Source organism: Crocodylus porosus, unplaced genomic scaffold, assembly GCF_001723895.1.
Source record: "Crocodylus porosus isolate Cpor-Errol unplaced genomic scaffold, CroPor_comp1, whole genome shotgun sequence".
Taxonomy (NCBI): Eukaryota; Metazoa; Chordata; order Crocodylia; family Crocodylidae; genus Crocodylus; species Crocodylus porosus.
Window position 1 is genome coordinate 2,477,251 of NW_017728949.1, and position 22,704 is coordinate 2,499,954.

General features: G+C 43.3%; 1 protein-coding gene across 2 annotated transcripts in view; it reads left to right on the forward strand.

Annotated features, from left to right (window-relative positions):
• NSF (N-ethylmaleimide sensitive factor, vesicle fusing ATPase) overlaps window positions 1-22,704 on the forward strand; it is a 116,142-nt gene that overhangs the window by 79,144 nt on the left and 14,294 nt on the right. For both annotated transcript variants that reach the window (XM_019554256.1, XM_019554254.1), the window contains exons 13-17: window positions 11,998-12,093; window positions 13,449-13,605; window positions 14,250-14,383; window positions 15,495-15,561; window positions 18,549-18,628. In XM_019554256.1, the coding sequence (XP_019409801.1) occupies window positions 11,998-12,093; window positions 13,449-13,605; window positions 14,250-14,383; window positions 15,495-15,561; window positions 18,549-18,628 (534 nt within the window). The remainder of the gene's footprint in view (window positions 1-11,997; window positions 12,094-13,448; window positions 13,606-14,249; window positions 14,384-15,494; window positions 15,562-18,548; window positions 18,629-22,704) is intronic.

Below are 22,704 nucleotides of genomic sequence, written 5' to 3' on the forward strand. Positions count from 1 at the left end.
CCCCACATGTAACCCTGTATGAATGTGCAAGAGAACTGGCTTACTTATAAATCTGAGAACGCTGACAGATGTTATACTTAATATGTGATGAATTGGTTAATCATGTCATAAGTAGTGACCTGACCAGACATTCATTCAAGTAATGGCACAATAAAATGAAGAATAAGCCACAAAATTATTGCACAAAATATGTGTACTAACTTTGTGGCTGGTTCCTATTGCACCTTTAATTAAACAAGTGGCCAGTGCTCCCAGTCTCTGCAGTATGCTGGAGCCGTTCAAGACTCCTATGTGCTCCAAAGGCTGGGAGCACTGGTCAATTGATTGGAGGGTCCCAGCCAGGAGAATGTTGGAGCCTTTGGCTCCTATGTCCTCCCCTGGCTGAGGGCTCCCTCAGCTGATCAGAGCTCCCAATTTGAGAAGTGCATGGAGCCTTTGGCCATGGCTTTATGTGCTCCCCTAGCTGCTAATGCCCATCAGCCGATTGTGACTCCCAGCTGGTGGAGAGTATGGAACCTTTGGCTCTATGTGGCCCTCTGGCTGGGAGCCCAGTCAGTTGACAGATGCTCCCAGCTGGAGGAGTGCATCAGGGATAAGCTTGCTACTTTCTGGTGTAGGGGGAGCCTGGGTTCGTTATTCGGGGTTCCCCCTGCACTGGCAATATGGCACAATGGGATCCGATTTGGGATCCCAGAGTCATGCCTGCTACCATGCACATGTGGTGTGGCAGGAAGCATAATTACATAACTTAAGAATGTAGCTACCATTTATTGGTTCTACCATTTATTGGGTCAGACCATAGGTCCATCTTGCCCAGTCTTCTATGTCACACACTGACAGAGTCAATGTTGAAAGAGTGAACAGAGTATTACCAAGTTTTTTCCACTGTTCCTCTCTTACTAGAAGCCTCTAACATTTAGGGCTTGTTAGGATCATGCATCAGGTTCCATCACACCCTTAATTTAATGTCTGATTCATCAGCATGTTCATAAAAAGAATGCAAGGAAACTATTTAAACTCGATGACGCTGTTTTGGAGACACATGGGCTTGTATGTTTGGGTAGCTCATGACACTAATGGAAGTTCTTTAGGGCCAGTTTGGATCCCATGGTAGGTGTATAAGATAACACAGTCCTTTTTATCAGGGTGGAGCTAGCAGGTGTCAGATATCCTCTTTAGAGCTTAAGACTGTTGTTGCAAAAATTGTGAAGAACCTTCATGCCACCCACTCCTTTGATTTGGACACTTTGAAATAAGAGGAAGAATAGACTTCTCTCACAACTGGTTCCCTGCCCTGCTAAACTCCCTTGAGGGGTTGAGGGATTCTATGACACTTGTGACAAACCATGCACCAAGCAGGCAGGTTTCATATAGACTTCCTGTCCTATAATAGCCTTATCTACCTTGCAGTTGGATGCAACTGATGTCTGTTCTGTTTGGGGGAGAATTATACCTTTGAAGGGTGGTCTGTGTGCTAGCCAATTTCTTCAAAGGCATTCTGTCTAGGGACATACTGTTGAAGCTTCATCTGCCAAAGAAGTCTGTACTTGTCACTTCTGACCTACAGGAAGTGCTGTTGGGCCCTGGAAACCAAAGAAGTCAGTGCTAGCTGGGTTCCATCAAGCAAACATCCTGTTGTGGGGTTGGAAGAGAGAACTCTGTGGAAGGTACCAGTAACATCACTGACAGCTTCAATACCAAGAGCTAGCCTTCTCAAACCTGACCATTACCCTTACCCTCATAGTAGTGGCTATTGACTCGCGTCTCAGAACACCACCTCTCCCACATGTCAAGTGATTCTGCTCCCCAGTTCTTCATAGGCCAGGCCACCCAGTCCACAGCTACGTGTCAGCCTCCAAGAGCAGGCAGAAGGCCAGCAACAATCTCTGTCTAAGGAATCATCCTTATTGCCTGGTGATGCAGTGGTACTGCCCCTTCTGTTAATGACTTATCTTGGGGTTTCCCAGACTTTTTCCCCAGCATATGGATCTCTGGATGTTGAAACCACAGTAAGACAGGGAAAGCCACGCAAATTGGCTTCTATATGTGATAGCATCTGCTAGACTTCTCCTGCAAACCCTACACCTCTGACGGTGCATGAACAGGAAGGTCTTGAGATCACTACCTCAACCCTTTGCAGAACTGGTGGCTGGTACCCAGGTGTATTTGAGAAGGAGTACTGTTTTCAGCTTCTCCCTGACGTGGGCCTTAATTATGGATATATAAGGGATAGATTGGAGAATTTACCCGACTTGCCTGAAGATTAAAAGGAGCAAGCCCTCTGAAAATGAAGGTGACATAAGAATTCATGTACTGGTAAATATCCTGCAACTCAGAGTCATTATACTAGCCTGTAGGGTATTGCTGCTTGTTCTCACATTCCTTGATGCATATTGTAATGCACATTCCTTGATGCAGTATTGCTGTTTGAACTAAACAGATGAGAAGAGAGGTTCCTGGTTCCATTACCTTTCACTGTAAGCCATCAGACTCGGTACATATTGAAGTTACTGTGTGTTGATAGCAAGAGTTATCTGCCTTCTGAATGGCTTCAGTAATTGGGCAGATTTCAGCGATCAGTCTGTTACCAATCCCAAGGGATTCCTGCAGAGGACCATTAGGGAGCCAGTGTTGCATTTTGAAGGCCTGGGGGCAAGATCTATTCAGCGACAAGAAAAATGCCAGACTTTCCTTGATAGGGCAGGAACCTGGTTATCAGATGCTTTTCTGTCACAGCCTCCTGTGTGTTTTTCAGCCAGTTTTTTTTGTGTTATCCAGAGTCAGATAAGAAATGCATGATCATCCTTGTAGTTCGTAAGTGACACGGGCAGTTCTGGGTGATAGACCTTCTATGGAAGTCCATTCAGCCACCAGTTCAGGTCATAGAGTATTCATACTTAATTTCAAAGCACCCACAGTCAGATGCTCTGACCCAGATGCAAAGTTGTTTTGTTTCTAGAGACTGGACGTTGGCTAGGTTAAGTACCATGGACAGTGGCTTATTTAGCTGAGTCCAAGGGTTCCTTTTATAAAGAGAACTAGCCAATTCCCTGTCAAGAATGGCGGGGGAGGGCAGGCAGGGACAGAGTGTCATGACCCGCCAGCACAGAAGTGTGTCCCCTGCCCTGCCACCACCTGTCCCTCCTGGTCTGGCTCCCTCGCCCCCTCTGTCCATAAAGTTCCGGGGCCTCACAGCCAGTCACCGCTGGCCCTCTCGGCAGTGCATGCGCAGTTGGCCCGGAGCGTTATGGACTGACAAACTAAGTCCTTTATTATATTAGAATAAGACCTCTACCAGAGAGACTTTTTTTCAAAATTGCAGAGGCTCTAGGTAAGAATGGTTTAGCATAACATGGACCCTGTGCAAATTGCTATATAGAAGATAAAATAATTGCAGCATTTAAAACTTTCCTATTCTTTTTTTTTTTCCCCCTTTTTTTAAGCTCTGTTAAGGTCTACCTCACAGCATTCTTGGTTGTGAACCTGTCCTTGTCTGGAACCTTGATATCATCCTCTTGAGAGGAGACTAGATGGTCACCTTGCTGGGGTCACCTGACCCTCAGTTATCTTTCCTGCTTGGTGCAGGGGGCTGAACCCAATGATCTTCCAAGGTCCCTTCCGGCCTTACAATCTATGAGACTTATGGGCTTCACTTTGACCCTCTTTCAGGCTGTTCTTTATTTTCTGTTTTTCTGAACATGATCTTCCCAGTTGCTGTCATCTCAGCTAGGAGACAGAATGTAAGCTCCAAGTACATACGGCTTACCATCTCTGCACACCATTTAATGAAGACAAAGACAGGGGTGGTGTGTTTAAAATGTAATTCTAAATTCACCCCTAAGTGATCTCATCTTATTAATTTGCATGTAACACAGTCAATTAGGTTGTCTTTTTTCCAAAAACTCTCTTCTGGGAGAGAAATTGAATACATTGAATGCTTCTGGAGACTCTGTTCCCTTGTTGAGAGGACAAAACAATTCATATGGTCTCCATGGCTGTCTGTTCTAAATGCCAAGTCCTCTTGCCCCCCAAAATATCTAAATAGGTAATACAATGTATATTGTAGTATAAGCAGATGGCTGCTATTCTTCTCCCAATAAAGACAAGGGTTATTTTGCCATAGCTCAAGTGACATCCTCTTCCTGCTTCATAAATATGCCAGCTTGCAAAACCTGTAGCCAGTGACAAGGAGTAACCCTTTGACCCATGTCAAACATTTTTTGAACTTAACAGCGAAGGCTGGCAGAACAGCATTACAGTTACTGTTCAGCTGATGTTCCTTGTCCCACAGTACTGCAACAACACAGCTTGTCAGTCATCTGCAGCAGGGTCCAGACAGATTCATAGTTGAAAAAAGAATGGTTACTTACTCCAATTTAACTGGGGTGTTTTGAGATATTGGTCTATGATCATTATTTTGCGATTCCACTCCTTCCTACCAAAGGCAAAAGCTAAACTGTAGTAATTTGGCAGTTTGTGTCTATAAGAGTAAATTGCCCTGGTATATATTCCTGGTGGAATACAGTAGATGCATAAAACTTGCAATGGATTAGCTGATGCACAGTAAGTCACGCCCCTCACTCCCTTGCCCCAGTCTCTTTTTAACTTGGCATAATTTGTTTATCACTCTTTATCCTGTTATTGTTTCATATCTGTGCACTAGTAATTCCCTGATTGTATTCCCCACCCCTCCTTCTAGGGAGAAGAAAGTGTCAATGCACGTGCGCAACTTTCTTCTACTGCTTTGGACTAGTCACACTGGCTTCTTTCCTTCTTGTGGGTCATCAACCAACTTGAGTTCTCCATGGAACTCATGTAGTCCATGTGTCTTCTGTGAGTTTGCAGAGATATAACTGGGATAACTAAGTAAGGACTTGTGATGATGCACAAGAAGTATAATCCAGCATTTTCTCCCTTATATCTATAAAAACAGCATAAGTCTGTTTAAAATGTTACTGAAGTCTTTAAAATCAGTAGCTATCTTGTACAGAGTGGAGTCATTTTTTGCTAGACTCTTTTTCAGAGCAGAAGCACACTAATACGCCATCTTGGTATATGTCAAGATCTGAGATATTGACTAAGTTTATAATGAAATGAGTTCTTGCTTTTCCAGTGTTCATCACTTATTAAGGTCGTTGCATCTTTAACTGGACAGAAGAGATAAGAACCACGAAATGTCAAGTTAGGAGATGAATCAAAATGTAAAAAGCACTATTTGACAGTGTTGAAATGTGGATTAATTAGCTCATACAGGTGTAGGCTGAAAGACATGGCTCCTTCACTTCATCGTCCAAAACTGGTGCAAATATAATGCAAATGAGAGCCTTTCTTAATTCCATATATGCTTGCCACTTGTAGAGGGAAAATACAAGGTGAATAAAAGTCTAATTTATCTTTTAAGTACAAAGATTATGATAATGTATTGTCTTCCATTTTAGTATAGAAGACGCACATCAGGCAGTTTTTTCTAGTTACAAAAACTTGTAATTTTAAAAAAAAAAAAAGAGTGTATTTAGATTCTTCAACTATGTATGCTTTTCTCTATGGCTGCAAAGTATTTTGAGATTAAATGTTAGGGATGGAAAAGACTTCTTACATTAGATCAGTGATTTTTCAACCAGGGTGCCATGAGATCCTTTTAGGGTTGCCACACAATATTAGCTTTGTTACATGTGCAAACATCTACATATGTTTAAGCTTGTGAATCCAGAAATTTCAAATAAGAATCCATAGTATCAAAAACACTCTGACCTGTTATGATCTTCCTGAGTTCTTTGCAACAGAAGAATTGCTCTATTACGTTTAAGTAGTCAAAAAAGGCGTGAAAACTAAGCTGATATTTTCTGAGGTGTGCCTTCAATCTAATGAGAGGTGCTTTGAGTTTAATTAGGTTAAGAACCACTGAATTTGATTATCTAATAAATTCCTCTAACCACTGCAAACTTTAGTCCCCCAGCATGTCAAACTAATCAGAGCTTTAATAGTATCAAGCTCTGCTTCTCTTTTTTAGGTCAGTAAAGCAAACATAGTTCAACATCCAGTGCTCTTTCCCCTTTTTTTGGACAAGGTATGTTTAACTTAAATATCACTCACCAAAATATAGCTAACACAAAGTCATTTTTTCCTGGAGCTAAATTAGTTTAGTTCAGACCTCTATGCCATTTTTAGCTGTTTCTGATGAAGTTTTCAAATCATGACTTCAGTGCCAGGCTTCTATTTCTAACCCAATAGTGAGCCTCCACAATTTGTTTTGGGCGTCTGCATCTCCTCTGTCAAAAGGTTCTTAAGCTTAGTTTTAGTAGGTGGAGTTGGAGTATAAATGTGCATTCAGGCAGACAGCCATTTTTAAAGACCTGTTCTTTTGTTATGTTTGCCTATGTCCTTAGACCAACATGGCTACAACCTATACTCCTGTTCATTTGTTATCACTTTATTAGGTTCATATCCTAGAGGTGGACTGTTCCTAAGTTGCTGTTAAGTCTTCTGCCCAGTTTACTTTGAGAAGTTCACCTTTTGTTCAGAGATGGTTAAAACCTAGTTAAACCTTTTTCCAACAGCTCTAGTCTTCGAGTTCTTCCTCCTCTAGTTTCTCTAGAAACAGTTAGGGACTCATTGTAATAAGATCAAGACTTGCTACAAATTGCCTGAAAGGCTTAAGGAGCATGGTAAAGCCAGTGTAAAGGTTCAAGATTAGACTAGTAAAAAGAACTATGTGCTCTGTTACCATTATTGAAAGCAAAATGAATGCTGAAATCTCTCTTCTTTCTCCTGGACAAGTAAATTGCCTGGAGCTCCCAGTGAAGACAATGTGAAGGTTTTAAGTTTTTTAATCTTTTTTTCCCCCCAGACTTATTGAGCACCCACAACTGTGGCCGAAATCAGTGAGGATGCTCATGTACCTGTACCTGAGCTAATGATTTTTTCTCCATGCTGTGCCATTTTTCAATGATCCCGGTTAGGTGAATTGTAGGAATCTAATTCAGGCAACTGCAATTCCCTCAATGCATGTACTATAAATACAGGGAGTCCTAGACTTATGATTGTTCAAGTTACGATGAACAGCAGTTGCAACATTTGTAAATTGGCACCTAGTTTCAAAGTTCTGGCATGGGTTTCAACTGGATATAGCATCTGTCATGGTGAAAGGGAAGGGGCATGGGGAAGCAGATCAAGGCCCCTGTGGTGAGAGAGGGACTGGGGCTGGGACAGGCTGGGGCAAGTGCTGCCCAGCCAGGGCTGCACCAGGCTCTGGGAGCTGGGGTTATGGGTGGGTGCAGGAGAAGCTGTGACTCATCTGACTGTTCCTGCCAGTGCCAGGTGGGCAGTGCTGGGGCTGTGCTGGGTTTTTGGTGGTGCTGGGAGCAAGTGCTATGGGCAGCCATGGGAGAAGCTGCAGCTCATCCAGCTGCTTCTCCCCTGCTGCCCCCGTGGCGAGGTGGGCAGTGCAGGGCTCAGCTCCGGGGGCTGTGGGCAGCCTTGCCTTGGCACGGGGAGTAGCAGGGGAGCAGCTGGACAAGCCGTGGCTGTGCTCACGGGGCTGTGGCCAGCCATGGAAGAAGTGGTGGCTCATCTGGCTGCTCCTCCCATGGCGAGGTGGGGCTACCCATAGCACCTGGAGCATTGCCCGCCTCACTGTGGGGTGAGCATCAGGGGAGTAGCCGGATGAGCTGCGTCTTTTCCCACGGCCTCCCATAGCCCCAGAAGCGCAGCTGCAGCTCGTCCAACTGCTCCCCCACTTCTGCCCCGTGGAGAGGCGGGCAGTGCCGGGTTGTGCTCCAGGGGCTATGGGCAGCCACGGGAGAAGCCACAGCTTGTTTGGCTGCTTCTCCCACGGCAAGGCTGGCAGTGCTGGGCTGCTCCCACAGCCACCCATAGTCCCCGCTCTGGCAGTGCTTGGAGCAGGGGCTATAGGCGACTGCAGAAGAAGCTGCAGCTTGTCCAGCTGCTCCCACTGCTGCTCCCACTGGGGCAAGGTGGGCAGTGCCGGGGCTGCACCAGGCTGAAGGCTTTCATCGGGCCCAGAGGAAAAGAGAATTGGGCCTGCAGCCACTTTTGCATTCTGGAGGCTCCTCTGGCTGTCAGGGACCCTCTGGGAAGGGCCAAGTTGGCCCAGGGGAGCAGCACAGGGGTGCAGCTGAGGCCACTGGGGGCAGTGTGAGCTGGTGGGGACCTGGCACAGTGGGCTGGAAGACTGGGAAGGCTCCCCCCCAAGTTGGATCAGGTGAAAAAAAACATAAAATTTTTTTTGCTATTAATATTTTTCAGTGCTAAAGGTTTGCAGCCCCTTTAAAATCTCTGCAACCAGTGTTTGATATGTTATCTTGCATTATGTTCATCTCATTGCAGCAGTCTAACTTGTCAGTCTTGCTTAATTTCTTCATACAAAATGTTATTAGGCTACAAAGTAAGATGGTAGAGTAATCTAATTGCTTTTGCTGCTTTCAGGGCCACATGCAAGAATAATCATCCTTAGACTTTTATAATACCAAGAATGGGCCTTCCTTATTTTTGTCCATTCAGTGTACAGTACCATTGTTGGTTAAGCTTAAATATATATATTTTTCTTATTAATGGAGCCAGATATGCCTTTCTGGAATCTGTAATATTCTACAAGCCCTGTATGTGGGGAGAGGTGTGTAAAATTTGCCCCCTTTGCTAATACTCAGCTGTGGTCTATGGTGCCATCTGTGTCATAGGGAAGTTCAGACCCCAGAATCCATTGTTCTCTGTGCTGAGAGAGTCAGTGAGGGAGTGAACAACTTGAATTATGAGATGTGTCCAGAGTGTCTCTGGGCACTTGCACAGAAACCAATTATTTACTCTCACCTACAGGTACCCTGTACTTACCCCATGAATCAGTGCTTCTTTCGGAGGTCCCAGTCTGGTGGATTAGTTGGGTATCTGAGATTGCATTGGCCAAAGTGAAAATTTTTGAATTCCAAATACTAATTTCTTGAGTGATCCAGCTGCATTGGAGCATTTAATGACCCTGGAGACATTAATGCAAGATGCAGTAAGACATGAAGTCACTTTCATTGCAAGTTATGCCTGGTTTAAAAATAAGGAGAAATTTTGTTTAAATTTCAAAGGAAATAATATGCACCTTATGGGGTAATAGAGAAAGTTTCATAAAGTCTGTCAAGGCAACACTTGGATGGATCATGAATTGTCACTTATTAACTGTGAGTGAAAAGGAGTCATTGTTATGCCACTTGTTCTCTCAGAGTTGGCTACTATTCTATCACTTTACCATTAAATACATTTTCTTTTGCAGATCTGTTCACTTCTGCCTGCTTTTGTACTTAATCCTTCTCTTTGTGTCTGCAAACCACGGCTCAGGATCTGAAAATAACTGTGGCAGTAGTGCCAGTGGCAAAAACTGAATCTTTTATCTATATGGTCTTAAGGTGTGAGAAATCACCCCAAATCCATTTATAATTCCTGATTGATGCCCAGGGCGATCGAGGTTTCAAAGTACTGTAAACCTACGAGCTAATCCTCATAAATGAAGGAGCTTTGCATTTCACTGTTTGATGAAAACATTCTGCAGCCTATGAAAGAGTTTTCCTGAAAATGATTTGACAGAAGCTTAAAATGTACTAACAGTAGTGTTGGCAACACAGTGTGACCTATCAGCACCATTTTTGCTTTTTGTTGCGTATAAGCATCCGTTCTCAAATGATGAGAGAAGCCTCTTGTGTCCCTACCAGTCAGAAATATACACTCTTCATCACCCATTTCTAAAGGTTGCCTATTTAGAGGGCAGTGAATTGAGGTTGAAGGAAAGGGAGTCATTTGTCACCTTGAAATGGCAATTCTTCATGGAAAGGCCTGGATGTGAAATTTTCCACTTATTGGCTCTTCTAAACCATATTGATAGTGTCAGTTTCCGGAAGGCAGTTTGATCCAAGAGCAAGATAATAGGCTCTTAGGAATTAGCAAAGCCATATATATGTGTGTGTATATATAGGAGAAACAAATAGAAATCTAAAATTTTAAGATTCCCATGTAAATACTACTGTTGAGGAGGGAGCGGCATGACTGGAGCACCAAGCTAGGATCTAAGAGCTCCAGGGCCTGACCAAAAATAGACTGGAGCATCTACAGGTTGTGTACTATAATGCCTAAATTTTAGATGAGTGATTCCTATTCCACCTGTGCCCAGAGTAGAATCTAAAACCCAGAGCTAAGTGCCTAGGCTCCCTTTGTAGCATATGAGGAGAGTCAGGCATCTGGAAGGGTGATCTATACAGCCTGTATCCTGACTGGGGGAACAGCTCAGAGCTAGCCAGTAGGAAAACTAAGCAGATGGGTGTTTTAAACCCCATCCCTCTTGGGCTTTAAGCAACAGAATCAAGTGTCTAAAGAAGGAGCCTCAGGATCCAGAGCCCAGAACCCCCTCTTGAAGGTAAATTCCTGCAAGTATTTTTCGAAAGCAAATAACTGAAAATTGTTCTTTTAAAATGTGGCTGAAAGTAGGGGTGGCATGGTGGCTGCCTTTGTATAAGAGTCTACTGGGCAGAGCACTCACCCAGGACAGATAGCTGGGGTTTAGGCCTTCTTCAAGCCAAGGAGAATGAAATCCATATTTCCTTCTTCTTAGGATAGTATCTAAACCACCAGATTAGAGAAAAGTTGGGGGTGAGGGGTTACTTTTTACTCTTCTTGTTATAGTTTCATAGTTGGTAGGGTCAGAAGCGACCTGAGCAGATCAAGTCTGACCCTCTGCTATGACAGGAAAGAGTACTGGAGTCAAATCACCCCAGCATGTTCATCTAGCTTCCTCTTAAAGACCCCCAGGGTAGGAGCCAGCACCACATCTCTTGGAAGTTGGTTCCAGATCCTAGCCGCTCTGACAGTGAAGTAGCGCCTCCTGATATCTAGCCTGAGATAGAAGTTGGGCAACCAAGTGCGCATAATTCATGGGGTCTAAAGAACAAGCAAGAAGGTACATGACTGTGTAAGGTAATACTCGCATCATCTAACTGGAAGAGTGGAGACCTGAGCTCCAGTTTCTGCTCCTAGGATTTTTTTGTTTTGGTTTGGTTTTAGTCCAGTGAATGTGTATGGGAAAAGTATATAACATTCAAGAAGCAAAGACTGGAGCCCAGGGTGCCCACTTCCCAGAAGAATGTATCAACTATTGGGCTGTTTTGTGCTCTGCAGAGGTGTTCCCTTAATCCTCCTTTGTGGATTCACTTTAAGTCATCGAGACCAGAGGAAAACTAGGATGCTTATGTGGGAGGTGGGGTGTTTCCAGTAAAACAGAATAGTATTAACAGGAGAGATTGAAAAAGACCCTACCTTCGTAGATGGTCTGGCTGTGGCATCCCCATGAATAATGGGGGAGATGGGTGCAGATCTCAAGCAGAGGATGGATTTGAGCTTACATGTCTTCCAACCCAAATGAATGCTCTAACCATAGAGGTATCAAATAGAGGGTACATTGCCATTGATGGCTTTGGAGAGTTGTGGAATCTAGTGCCCAAAATATGTTTCAGCCAAAAGAGAATTTAACTTGAAACTGCAAATAGCTTTGGAACCAAAACTACATTTTTCAGCAAACGTTGTTTGCTGAAATATATTTTATCCTGTTCTATTCCTGATTTGTTTTTCCAGTTTGAGCATTAACTATCTCTGTATCTTTGGGTAACACACTAGGCTATCTTCTTGTGAGATGAACATCTTACAGGTTCAGTCTTCTGAACTATGTGCCTTTAGTTTCCCAACTAGTAAAATAAGACTACTGCTGCTAAATGGTCTGATATGGGCTTTAAGAGCAAGTAGAGTTGTGATTCACTTTGGAAGTGAAAATCGGTAGCAGCCTGTGCCAAACAGATGTTGAGTACTAATGTAGAATATTTTCATATTGTGTTTTTTGGTGTATGGCATGTGTGTCAAATCCTCTGAATAATGGAGGCTGATGGATGTCTGGAACAAAGTGTAACCTGTGATCTGTTGCTGTTCTTTTAACGTATTTTCTTTTGTCTTTATTAGGCCAGCACCAAAGTTGAGGTAGATATGGAGAAGGCAGAATGTCTGCAAGTGACAAGAGGAGACTTCCTTGCCTCTCTAGAGAATGATATAAAGCCAGTAAGTACTTACTGCCTAACCCATAAAATAAAGTGGAGAGTGCAGGACTAGAATAGCTGATCCCTCATATAACTACTACATTTAATGGTGTATAGCCACAGCTTGGACTTTGGGATCATTATGATGGCATCATAAATTCAGCCCTGTCAAACAGCCCTTCCCTCCCCCCCCTTCCATCACAACGGACTTACTTACTAGACGTGTGCAGCTGTATCGGAAGTCGGATCAGTATTGGCCAATATGCCTCCTTAAAAGTCGTCTATCGGTATTGGCCCCCAAAATCTCTATCAGTCCACCCCTATTCATAATCTTATAATACAACTGGTGATCAGATTCCAGAGATTACTATATACAGAATACTCCATAACTTATACAGTAAAAGCTCTGTTATCCGGCATCCCCCAGGAATGGGGGATACCGAATAACAAAATATGCCAGTTAATTGAGTGGCCCAAACAGGCATCCTTGTCTGTTCGGTCCCCGCTTCTCCTGCTGCATCTGGGGCATCACCAATCCTCCTGCAGGCCTGGTGGGCCCTGTGGGACAGCAGGCGGGCCCTGCACAGCCTGTTATGCCCCCAGGCCGTGGGGGCTCAGCAGCACAAGCTGCATTGCCTTGGGCCACAGGGGCTTGGGGAAACTGGAAGTGCCACAGTGGGCACTTCTGGTTTCACTTTACCTTACAAGCTGGAATGCCGGTTAACGGAGCATGCTGGCTTGTAAGGTGCTGGTTACCAGAGCTTTTAGTGTAGTAAAATCCTTTAAAACATCCTGCTCTGTCCTTGTCATGTCTAGTGTTTTAACTCCTTACTTAGCTGAGATGTTTGAAATGTCTTAATACTGATACTGATGATCTTAATAACTGAAGTATCTTAATTATTATTGAAAGTGTCCACTATATTGCCTGTCACTCTACTGATGTCTAGTAGGGCTGTGCAAAGGTTTGCTCCCCGGCAGACCTGGAAGTGGACAGGAAGTACTTCTGGTCCACTTCCAGATTTGCTGCCAAGTACATGGAGGGCCCCCTGTGCTCCTGGGGGACATTCCATGTGCCCCAGTATCGCAACAATCAAGAGCCATGCCTGCTACCTCAAGGTATGTAGAAAAAACTTTTAAAGCTGTATCTGTCCGAATCGTTGATTCTTCAAATCAGCATCGAATCTTCAGATTTGGATATGACCAAATCAAATCGGGGACAGTGATCTGAATCAACGAATCAAAGTACTGTCCACAATTCTGGATGAATCCGAACTGAATATGGCCCACTTTGCACACCCCTAATGTCTAGTGGCCTCTGCCCTGTTTTTCCATTGATTCTTACCCCTGATGATAATTTCTTCTTCTCTCCAAATATAGGCTTTTGGAACCAACCAGGAAGATTATGCAAGTTATATTATGAATGGTATTATCAAGTGGGGTGACCCTGTAACAAGGGTTTTGGAAGATGGGGAATTGCTTGTCCAACAAACCAAAAACAGTGACCGAACTCCATTGGTTAGCGTTCTTTTGGAAGGTAAATTTAGAGAAATTAATGTATGGTTCTGTAATTGTGAATACCGTAATTGTACTAGATACCCAGACATGAAACTAAAAACCACTAATCAAAATGAAAAACATGATTACTACTTGAAAATGTGATTAGATGGATAAATGTTGCTTTGGATAATAAAATTGACTTCTGTAGTTTTGAGAGACAACATTACAGGAACATCAAAATGGTGTAAATGCTCATAACTAATACTCTCTGACCCCTTTATTGTTTTCTTCCTAAACGGGTTATAGTTACCTTATTTGGTTTGTGTTTGTTTTGTGTTTTACTTGCAGCTTCTCTGAACAGTTCCCAAGAATAATTTTTTATTTATTGCTTATTTTTTTAAGTTTGCTGTTCTTGACCAGTACCTTAAATTACATTATTGATTCATTTGAATTGAGCTCATAATGTATGGTATGTTCATGATACCATATTAATTTAGGATTTTGGTGCAGCTGTTTGCAATTTTTTTCCATAGTTATGTGGAGTTCCACCAGCCAGCTTTTTTGCTACAGCATTCACAGAAGTCAAATGAACAAGAGCATGAAAACAGTTCAATAAAATTCATTTAATACCTAAGCAACTATTGGTTCTGTTTTTCACTAATTTCTCTTCCTTTTGTACAGGTCCCCCACACAGTGGGAAGACTGCCTTAGCAGCAAAAATTTCAGAAGAATCCAACTTCCCCTTTATCAAGATCTGTTCTCCTGATAAGATGATTGGCTTTTCTGAAACTGCCAAGTGCCAAGCTATAAAGAAGGTATTTATGGGTATTACTGTAATTGACTTGAATCTGATTCCCAGGCTCTCCAACATGAGATTGAGAGGTTGTGCTCTCTGCACTGAATATAAATCCCCTGCCTCATTATTTGTTCAGAAGGCTGTGTGGCTGTTGATGCAGGCATTGATCCAACAGCTCCGTTTGTGAACTGAGAGACTTGCACAATGCAGGTGTTGCCAGAAAAGAGGATAGTACTTAAATTTGTGGACACCAACTCATCTTTCAATTCATAATTTAAATGTATACAAAGTGTTCCTTTATGTTTGCAAAGTAGTTTGATTGATCAGACATCACTGGTTGAGTCCGTTTGAGATGCCAGTTTCCTATTTTAAATCTCTCCATCTTCCAATTTTTATATATAAGAATAAGGTCAGTTTTGTTTCTTAGATAAAACTGAATGAAGAAAGATTTGTATTGAGGGAAAGAAGTGATATATCACTTATCATTTTTGTACAGCTGTCTGCTTTATTGTGCTATTCTGTTGTGAAATGTAATGGAAAATATTGCTGTTCATCTTGCATATTGCTTGCTTATAAACAAATGCAGTAACTTTCTGCTGGTGTAAGTGAGCTAAAATGAGCTTTGGAGAGATTTTGAGAGATGGCAAAATATTAAATGCCAATTCAACATATATATGTACAATTGATGGGTTAAAAGGCAGGGTGTCAGCTTCTCTGTGGTATTTCACATGCCTGCTCCTACCATGGGGTGAGTAGAAGCTTAAACCCAAATAATTTTACCTATCTTTCAAAACTAGGCTTGCCCCAGGTGGGCTGCTACTTATAGGGGGTTTAAGCAGACATGTGAACAGCTATAATGGAGCAACTGAAATGCAGTACAACTCCAGCACCACCATCACCAACCTTAACTGGCTATGATTTTTTGGCCTCAAGTAAATATTTATTTATTTAGTGAATAAAGTCCAGTTTCTTTTGGAGACATACGATTAAACATTTTTGTTTTTACTACAAAAGTGATGTTTTTGCATATGTAATCCTGGTGCTAATTTAAAATTAGTAAAATGAGTCATCACAAATGCTATATTCTTATAGTTGAGATTTGTGCCAATAAAATATATTTTTTTATATAGATTTTTGATGATGCATACAAATCCCAGCTCAGCTGTGTGGTGGTAGATGACATTGAAAGACTTTTAGGTAAGTCTGAGAGTTAGCTATGAAGCTGATTCAAAAAGCCATGGCAAGCACTTTGACTTATATATGGCCCCACCTAACTTGAAGAGCACCTGGTCCAGGTGGGTGATTTCAGAATGACCTGGTTGGGCACCTAGGATCCTAGAATGTAGAGACTCCACAGACACTAAAGAGAAGTTTGGGTGCAAGCTTTCAGCTTCTTTTTATAGAGAATGAGGAGCATTAAGCACCTCCAAAGGGCAGTTCTGAAAGCTTAGAGATGCCTAGAGCAGTGGTTTTGAATCAGGGCATCATATTGCTGCTGTTGCTTTTCAGCGTGACTACAGAAAGGTGCATTTAACACATTAGATTATACAGACAAATGTGCTGCTTCTGCAGCAGCTCTTTCTGGTTTGATTCTGATGACCTCTTGAAAATCAAAACTCTTGAAAATCAACAGTAGTTCTACCTTGTGGCAGAAGCATCCATCTGCAAGCTGTCACTACCATGGGTAAAACTTTCATGTGCTTTTTGGTTTTCAGGAGACACATCAGGGCTAAACTGGGAAGAGCTTACAGCACCAGGGAAGGGAGAATTGCCTTGGGGTTACTAAAAAAAGAACTTTGCCCAGTAGTTCCCAAATCCCATTAGTGGCCAGGAACTATTGCTGTAGGAGCACTGGGCGAGCACAGGGCAGTGGGGGGCAGCTCCTGCTGCTGTGCGCACCCCTGGGGGAGAAATGGGGAGCATGTGCCCCCCGGATCTGTGCCTAGGGCGTGGGCAGGCTGGAGCCAAGGCTGGTGCCAGGCTTTTTCCGGCGGGAGGGCTGGGCTGGGGCTGCACTTGGGGTGGGTAACAGTGGTGCTAGGAGGGAGGTTACAGAGGGGCTATGGCTGATTCTGGGGTGGCTGAAGCCCACCCCTTAGCCCCCTCCCAGTACTGCTGCCGCTTGCTAAGTACAGCCCCAGCCCATCCTGCTCACAGAGAAGAACCCAACACCACCCCTAGCCCCATCCTGCATCGGCAGCCTCTTCTTACCTTGCAGACGGATCCAGGGGGCACGTGCCTCCCCCAGAGGTGCGTGCAGCAGCAGGAGCTGCTTCCCCCCACACCCCAGACAAGTTGCACACAGCTCCGTCTCACTCCCTGCCCTGTCCCAGCTGGGCAGTACCTGCCACAGCCCCAGTCTGACTCCATCTCTCACCACGGGGGCTTCAATTTCCTCCCCACACATACACCTCTTCCCTCCCAACAGACTTACTAGCAAGATGCTGATCTCCAAGCTGTTGGGCTGACTGTATGCATGCACACAGCATTTATTGGCAACACTTGGCCACATCAGCCAAAAAAAGCAGGTTTCCAATAATGTAAATTTTCCTTTCATCAGTGCTGATGCAATATGGGCTGATGTATTATAATGCACCCCTCATTATAATGCTAATGTTACAACACTAAGTATATTTTATTAGCTTTTGTAATGGGGTGCTACTACATTCTGAAAAGTTTTGGAGGGGTGCTTCAAGTCTAAAAAGGTTAAGAACTACTGGCTCAGGGGCAGCCGATGGAAATTGATAAGCATAAGAGTGTATGTCTGAACTGTAGCCTTCACAGGAGTTTAGACACTTGACTCTAGCTACCTGTTAATAGTGTCTTTTCAGTACTGTTAGTTCTTTTTTTTAAATGCTTGTGTTTTGTACAACTGGATTTTCCCAGTATCCATATTTATAATAAACCTATGGAATTTGAAAAACTTGGTTAATGTGCTTCTGTGGCATAAGCATAGCTCATCTAAGTGAATTAGATTTGGGCTCCACTTTGTCTTCTGACTAGTTTGCCCACAAGATGTCAAACTATTTTTTAGCTATGCGTTCTCTAGGACAGTTCCTGAGCCATTCTAGATAGCACAGTAACATTAAAAAAAAAAAAAAAAAGGGTGAGGGTGGGCACATTGCATCAGGGTACCAGTCCCGGATGTTACCCCAGATGGGGGTGGACCAGAAAAATAGAAGTGGCTGCACTGCCAGGCCATCCACTGCCATGCTGGCAGCAGTGCAGCCAGTGGCATTGCTCTGCCCTTGTTCCACTGCACTTGGGGCACTCAGGCACTATGTTAAAACTCTGGAGTAGCAGTTGTGTTTTGAAAGAGAGGCTACTTATCCATAAGGAAGCTTAATCACATTGTGTTTTGTGTCTTTGCCATTTGGGAAACACAAATTTTAAAAATCTTTTTTTCTGTTGTTTCATTGGACTCCAAGGCTGAGTATGAAGGTTTTCCTTAAATCACCTGCTGTCATTTAAGAAGAAAATTTGGAATTTCAATTCAGTCAATCTGAGCACAATATAAACTTAAATATACCTCCCCTTTTTACTGAAGTTTGTCCCTCTTGATTAAGACATGATTTTATTGATGGTTGAATTAGGAAAGGTAGGCATCTGAAATCTAATTTCTAGCAGTAGTAGCACCTCATCTTCTAAAATGATGTTGAAAGGATTTCCCTAGTTGTAAAACTGGTGCATGAGGGGAAAATGCTTTTAAGACCAATAACTTTTTTCCCAGCTCTTATTTGGGAAAAGTTCGATTCTTGATGTTTACTGTAAAATCTAGGGGCATTGATGCACATGCTGGGAGGGGTGTTGCTTTTAATTAAAACGGCCCTGAGAGCTGCTCTAATTAAAATGTCCAAAGTGTCTTGTGTATCAGCATCCACATGCTTCAAAATGGTGATGGGCACTTTAGATGAATATTATTAAACAAGCTTTAGATAAAGTACTCCCCCCCACCATTTTGAAGTGCAGGGATGCTGATACACGAGAAGCAGGAGGCTGCTGGAGTGCGGTAGCTGCCACGCTCCAGCAGACTCAATCAAGTCCACTGTGCTGCACTGGAATTAGTGTTGGGGCAGCCTCTCTGATCATGTATAGGCACCCTAGAAGTTTAGATAGATGCATATGTCCATAATCTATAAAAAAGAAAAATATTTTTTTTTAAATCGGTGCTTTTTTCATTTCAGATTATGTTCCAATTGGACCACGGTTCTCCAACTTGGTGTTGCAGGCCCTTCTTGTATTGCTAAAAAAGGCTCCTCCTCACGTAAGTGTTTTGGTAGTAATAGAGCATTCTCTTTTGTTAGGACTCCTTTTGCAGTAGAGGTTTTCATACTTTGCTGACAGACCAGTGCTGAAGGTGTGTCCAAGTACTGTTGCTTGAATAAAGATATTGGTCTCTGAGTTGACCATTGAATATTGAAATATTTCCAATATAACCCCAAAACACTAAACCGCCCTAAGAAAGCAGCAGTTTGAACGTGTCAAGTTTACAGGATGAAGATGAAAACTCTCTTTGGTCACTGATTTTCCCCAAAGACGTAAGCCCCGCTCCCCCCAACCTGCGCCCCTCCTCCAGTCTAATTTTACCATTCTTTATTTTCTCATTTAAACAGAAAAAAGACAGTTTTCTTAATTGTATTTAAGGTTTCTTGATTGAGCATGGATTTTTAGAGCTTGTGTGCTTCAGTTGAAATCCCCACAGACTAATGCAGATAGGGGTTGGGAAGGGCTGCAGTAGAGAATGGTACTAAAGGCTGACAGATCATTCCTAGTTACAACTTGGTTTCAAAGGGTCCTTGTACTTGCATTCCCTGACATGAAGAAATGTTAATGACCTTGTAACTGCCACCTTTATTTGGTGTGTATTGCAGGAAGAAAGCATTTCTTCTGTTCTCTAGCACTCTTTCTGGCTATTCATAGATGTTAGGGTCGGAAGGGACCACAGTAGGTCATCAAGTCTGACCCCCTTCCCTGTGCAGGAAAGAGCACTGGGGTCAGATGACCCCAGCTAGGTGCTTGTCCAGTCTCCTCTTGAAGACCCCCAGGGTAGGAGAGGGCATTACCTCCCTCGGAAGCCCATTCCAGATTCTGGCAACCCTTACTGTGAAGAAGTTCTTTCTAATGTCCAGCCTAAATCTGCTGTCCATCAATTTGTGGCCATTGTTGCTAGTTACTCCAGAGGGTGCCCTAGTAAACAGAGCATCTCCTATTCCCTGCTGCCCTCCCCTGATGAATTTATAGGCAGCCACAAGATCACCTTTCAGCCTTCTCTTGCAAAGGCTGAAGAGATCCAGGTCCCACAGTCTCTCCTTGTATGGTCAGAGGCCTGCAGGCAAGCCTTTACGAATAGCCCTCCTCTGAACCCTCTCAAGGTTCTCTGCATCCCTCTTGAAGTGTGGCACCCAAAACTGGACACAGTACTCCAGCTGTGGCCTGATGAGTGCTGCATAGAGGGGAAGCATCACCTCCCTGGACCTGTTCGTCATGCATCCGCTAATGCATGATAAAGTGCGGTTAGCCTTGATGATCGCTTCATCACATTGACAACTCTTGCTCATCTTGGAGTCAACTGTGACTCCACTGCTGAGAAGGTCATCCCCCAGCCCATAAGTGTGTTGGTCATTCTTTTTGCCCAGGTGCAGCACTTTGCACTTGTCTTCGTTGAGTGGCATCCTTATTTTGTTCTGCCCATTTTTTCCAATCTGTCCAGATCCTCCTGGATCTGTTCCCTACCCTCTGGTGTTTTAACTTTGCCCCATGATTTGGTATCATCTGCAAACTTGGACAAGGTGCTCTTCACACCCTCGTCCAAGTCACTGATGAAGACATTGAATAGCACCAGTCCAAGGACTGAGCCGTGCGGGACTCCACTGCCCACATCTTTCCAGGTCGATATCGACCCGTCCACCACTACTCTTTGGGTGCGTCCCCTAAGCCAATTTGCCACCCAGCTGACCATGTAATCATCTGCATCACAACATGTCAGTTTATTTACGAGAACAGAATGAGATGCCATATCAAAGGCCTTCTTAAAGTCTAGGTAGATGACATCTACCTTGACTCCTGTGTCTCAGTGTTTTGTGACCTGGTCATAAAAAGAAAGAAGGTTAGTCAGGCAGGATCTACCTGCAATGAATCCATGCTGATTTCCTTTTAGCATCATTTCCCCTGGTGGGCTCCTTATGTGATCCTTAATGATTTTTTCCAGAGTTTTCCCCAGGATAGAAGCGAGACTAAATGGCCTGTAGTTTCTTGATTCCTTCCTCCTCCCCTTCTTGAAAATAGGGACCACACTGGCCCTTTTCCAGTCCTCTGGGAGCTGACTGGAGCACCATGAGTGCTCAAACAGCCGTGCCAGCAGCTCTGCTATGACACTAGCCAATTCTTTCAGCACCCTTGGATGAAGTTCATCTGAGCCCACTGATTTGAATGCATCCAGTTCTTCCAAGTGCCCTTTCACTAAGTCTGTGCTAACAGTTGGTGGGCTGGTGTCCCTCCTGTGTCTGTCTGTGATCCAACTGGGAGATTTGTCTTGGTCTGTGTCTAGGAATAGAAATGCAAAGAACTCGTTGAAGAGCTCTTCTTTGTCCCCTCTCTCTGTCACCAATAGCCCTGTTTTGTCCTGTAGGAGTCCTGTGCTACTCTACACCTTCCTTTTGCTCCCTATATACCTGAAGAAGGACTTTTTGTTGTCCGTACATTTTTATTGCCAGCTTAAGTTCTAATCCTGCTTTGGCTTTCCTAGCTGATTCCCTGCAAGTGCGAGTCAGGGAGGTATACTTCTCCTTGGTAGCTACCCGATTTCCACAGCCTGTATACCTCTTTCTTTCCTCTTAAGCTTTCCTGGACTTACCTGTTCAGCCTTGAGAGCTCTTTGGCTCCTTTACACCCTCTTATGCGCAGTGGGGTTGTCTCCTTCTGTGCCCATAGAATTGCTCTATTGAGGAACAGCCACTCTTCCTGGACCCCCATTTCACCAATGTTCTTGAGCTTTAACGCCTCCTGAGCGCACTAAAGTTAGCTTTTCTGAAGTCTAGTACTTCACCCCTGCTGGTTAGTTTACCCACCCTTCACCGGATAGTGAATTCAACCAATTGATGGTCACTATCCCCTAGGTTACCTTGTACCTGCAGATTCCCCACCAGGTTATCCCCTGTAGCTAACACCAAGTCCAACAAGGCTTTTCCCTTAGTCAGATTGTATACCTCCTGCGTTAGCTGGAAGTCCTTTATGCATGTTAAGAACCTATGTGAGCGGTTAGATTCAACAGATGTCAGGGTAGTTTAGGTCACCCATGACAACCATAGCTCTTGACTGTACAGCCTCTGAGAGCTGTCTGGAGAACTCCAGTTCTAGCTCATCCTCTTGGTGTGGTGGTCTATAGTAGACCTCCACTGCCAAATCCCTTTCTCCCCTGCCCCCCTTATCCTTACCCACAGTACCTTGGTTTAGCCCTCCTCTGATTCTGTCTTGATTATAGAAGATGTATATTTTGTCTCTTAACATAGAAAGCAACCCCACCCCCTTTTTTTCCCCACTCTATCCCATCTGTACGCCTGTAACCTTCAATGCCTTTGGTAAGCTGCTTTGGATAGAGACCTTTTCTTATCTGTATAAATTGCTAAGAAAATAATTTATTTAAATTATTAAAATATATAGCATCCAATGAGAAGATGGATTGTTTCAGTTCTTTCTAGCATTTGGAGAGATTTTTTTAAAATATCTATTTACTATTAAATTGTATGGAATTATCCTGACGTTAGCATTTCTTACCTTGGTTCTGAGCTAAGGAGTTATGTACTTGATACTGCATCCAGGCTTCCTTATAGTTGGAAACTGGTTTCTTGCCAATTTATTGTTTTAGGGTCTTTTCATAATGCCATAAGTGTTATACCTTTCATAATTTTCTAACATGGCTATGAAAGTAACAACTTAAAATCAGAAGAAATGGGTATATAAGATTTGTGTTCCTAGATAAACTGAATGCATTTCCACTTCCGCAAGAAGCTTCATTACCATTAAAGATCTCATAGAAAGAATGATAGCCAGGTCCCTGATGCATTAATGCTAACTGGATTAAAAAAGAACTGTCCTTGCAACTACTGTTGCTAATATCTCTTAATTTATACTATAGTTATTAATGTGGAATTAGTAATGGAAGTTAATACTAACAGCCCATGGTTTACTGGAGGAAGACAAAAAATATATTTGGATTTGTATGCATGTACACTGCTTATGATTCACTGCTAGGTGAACTCCTGTTAGCACAGTAGGTCTCATAGGCCAAGATGTAGTGCTTGGGTCTCTGACCTTTATATTTGCTCCTAGGGATTGTTACTC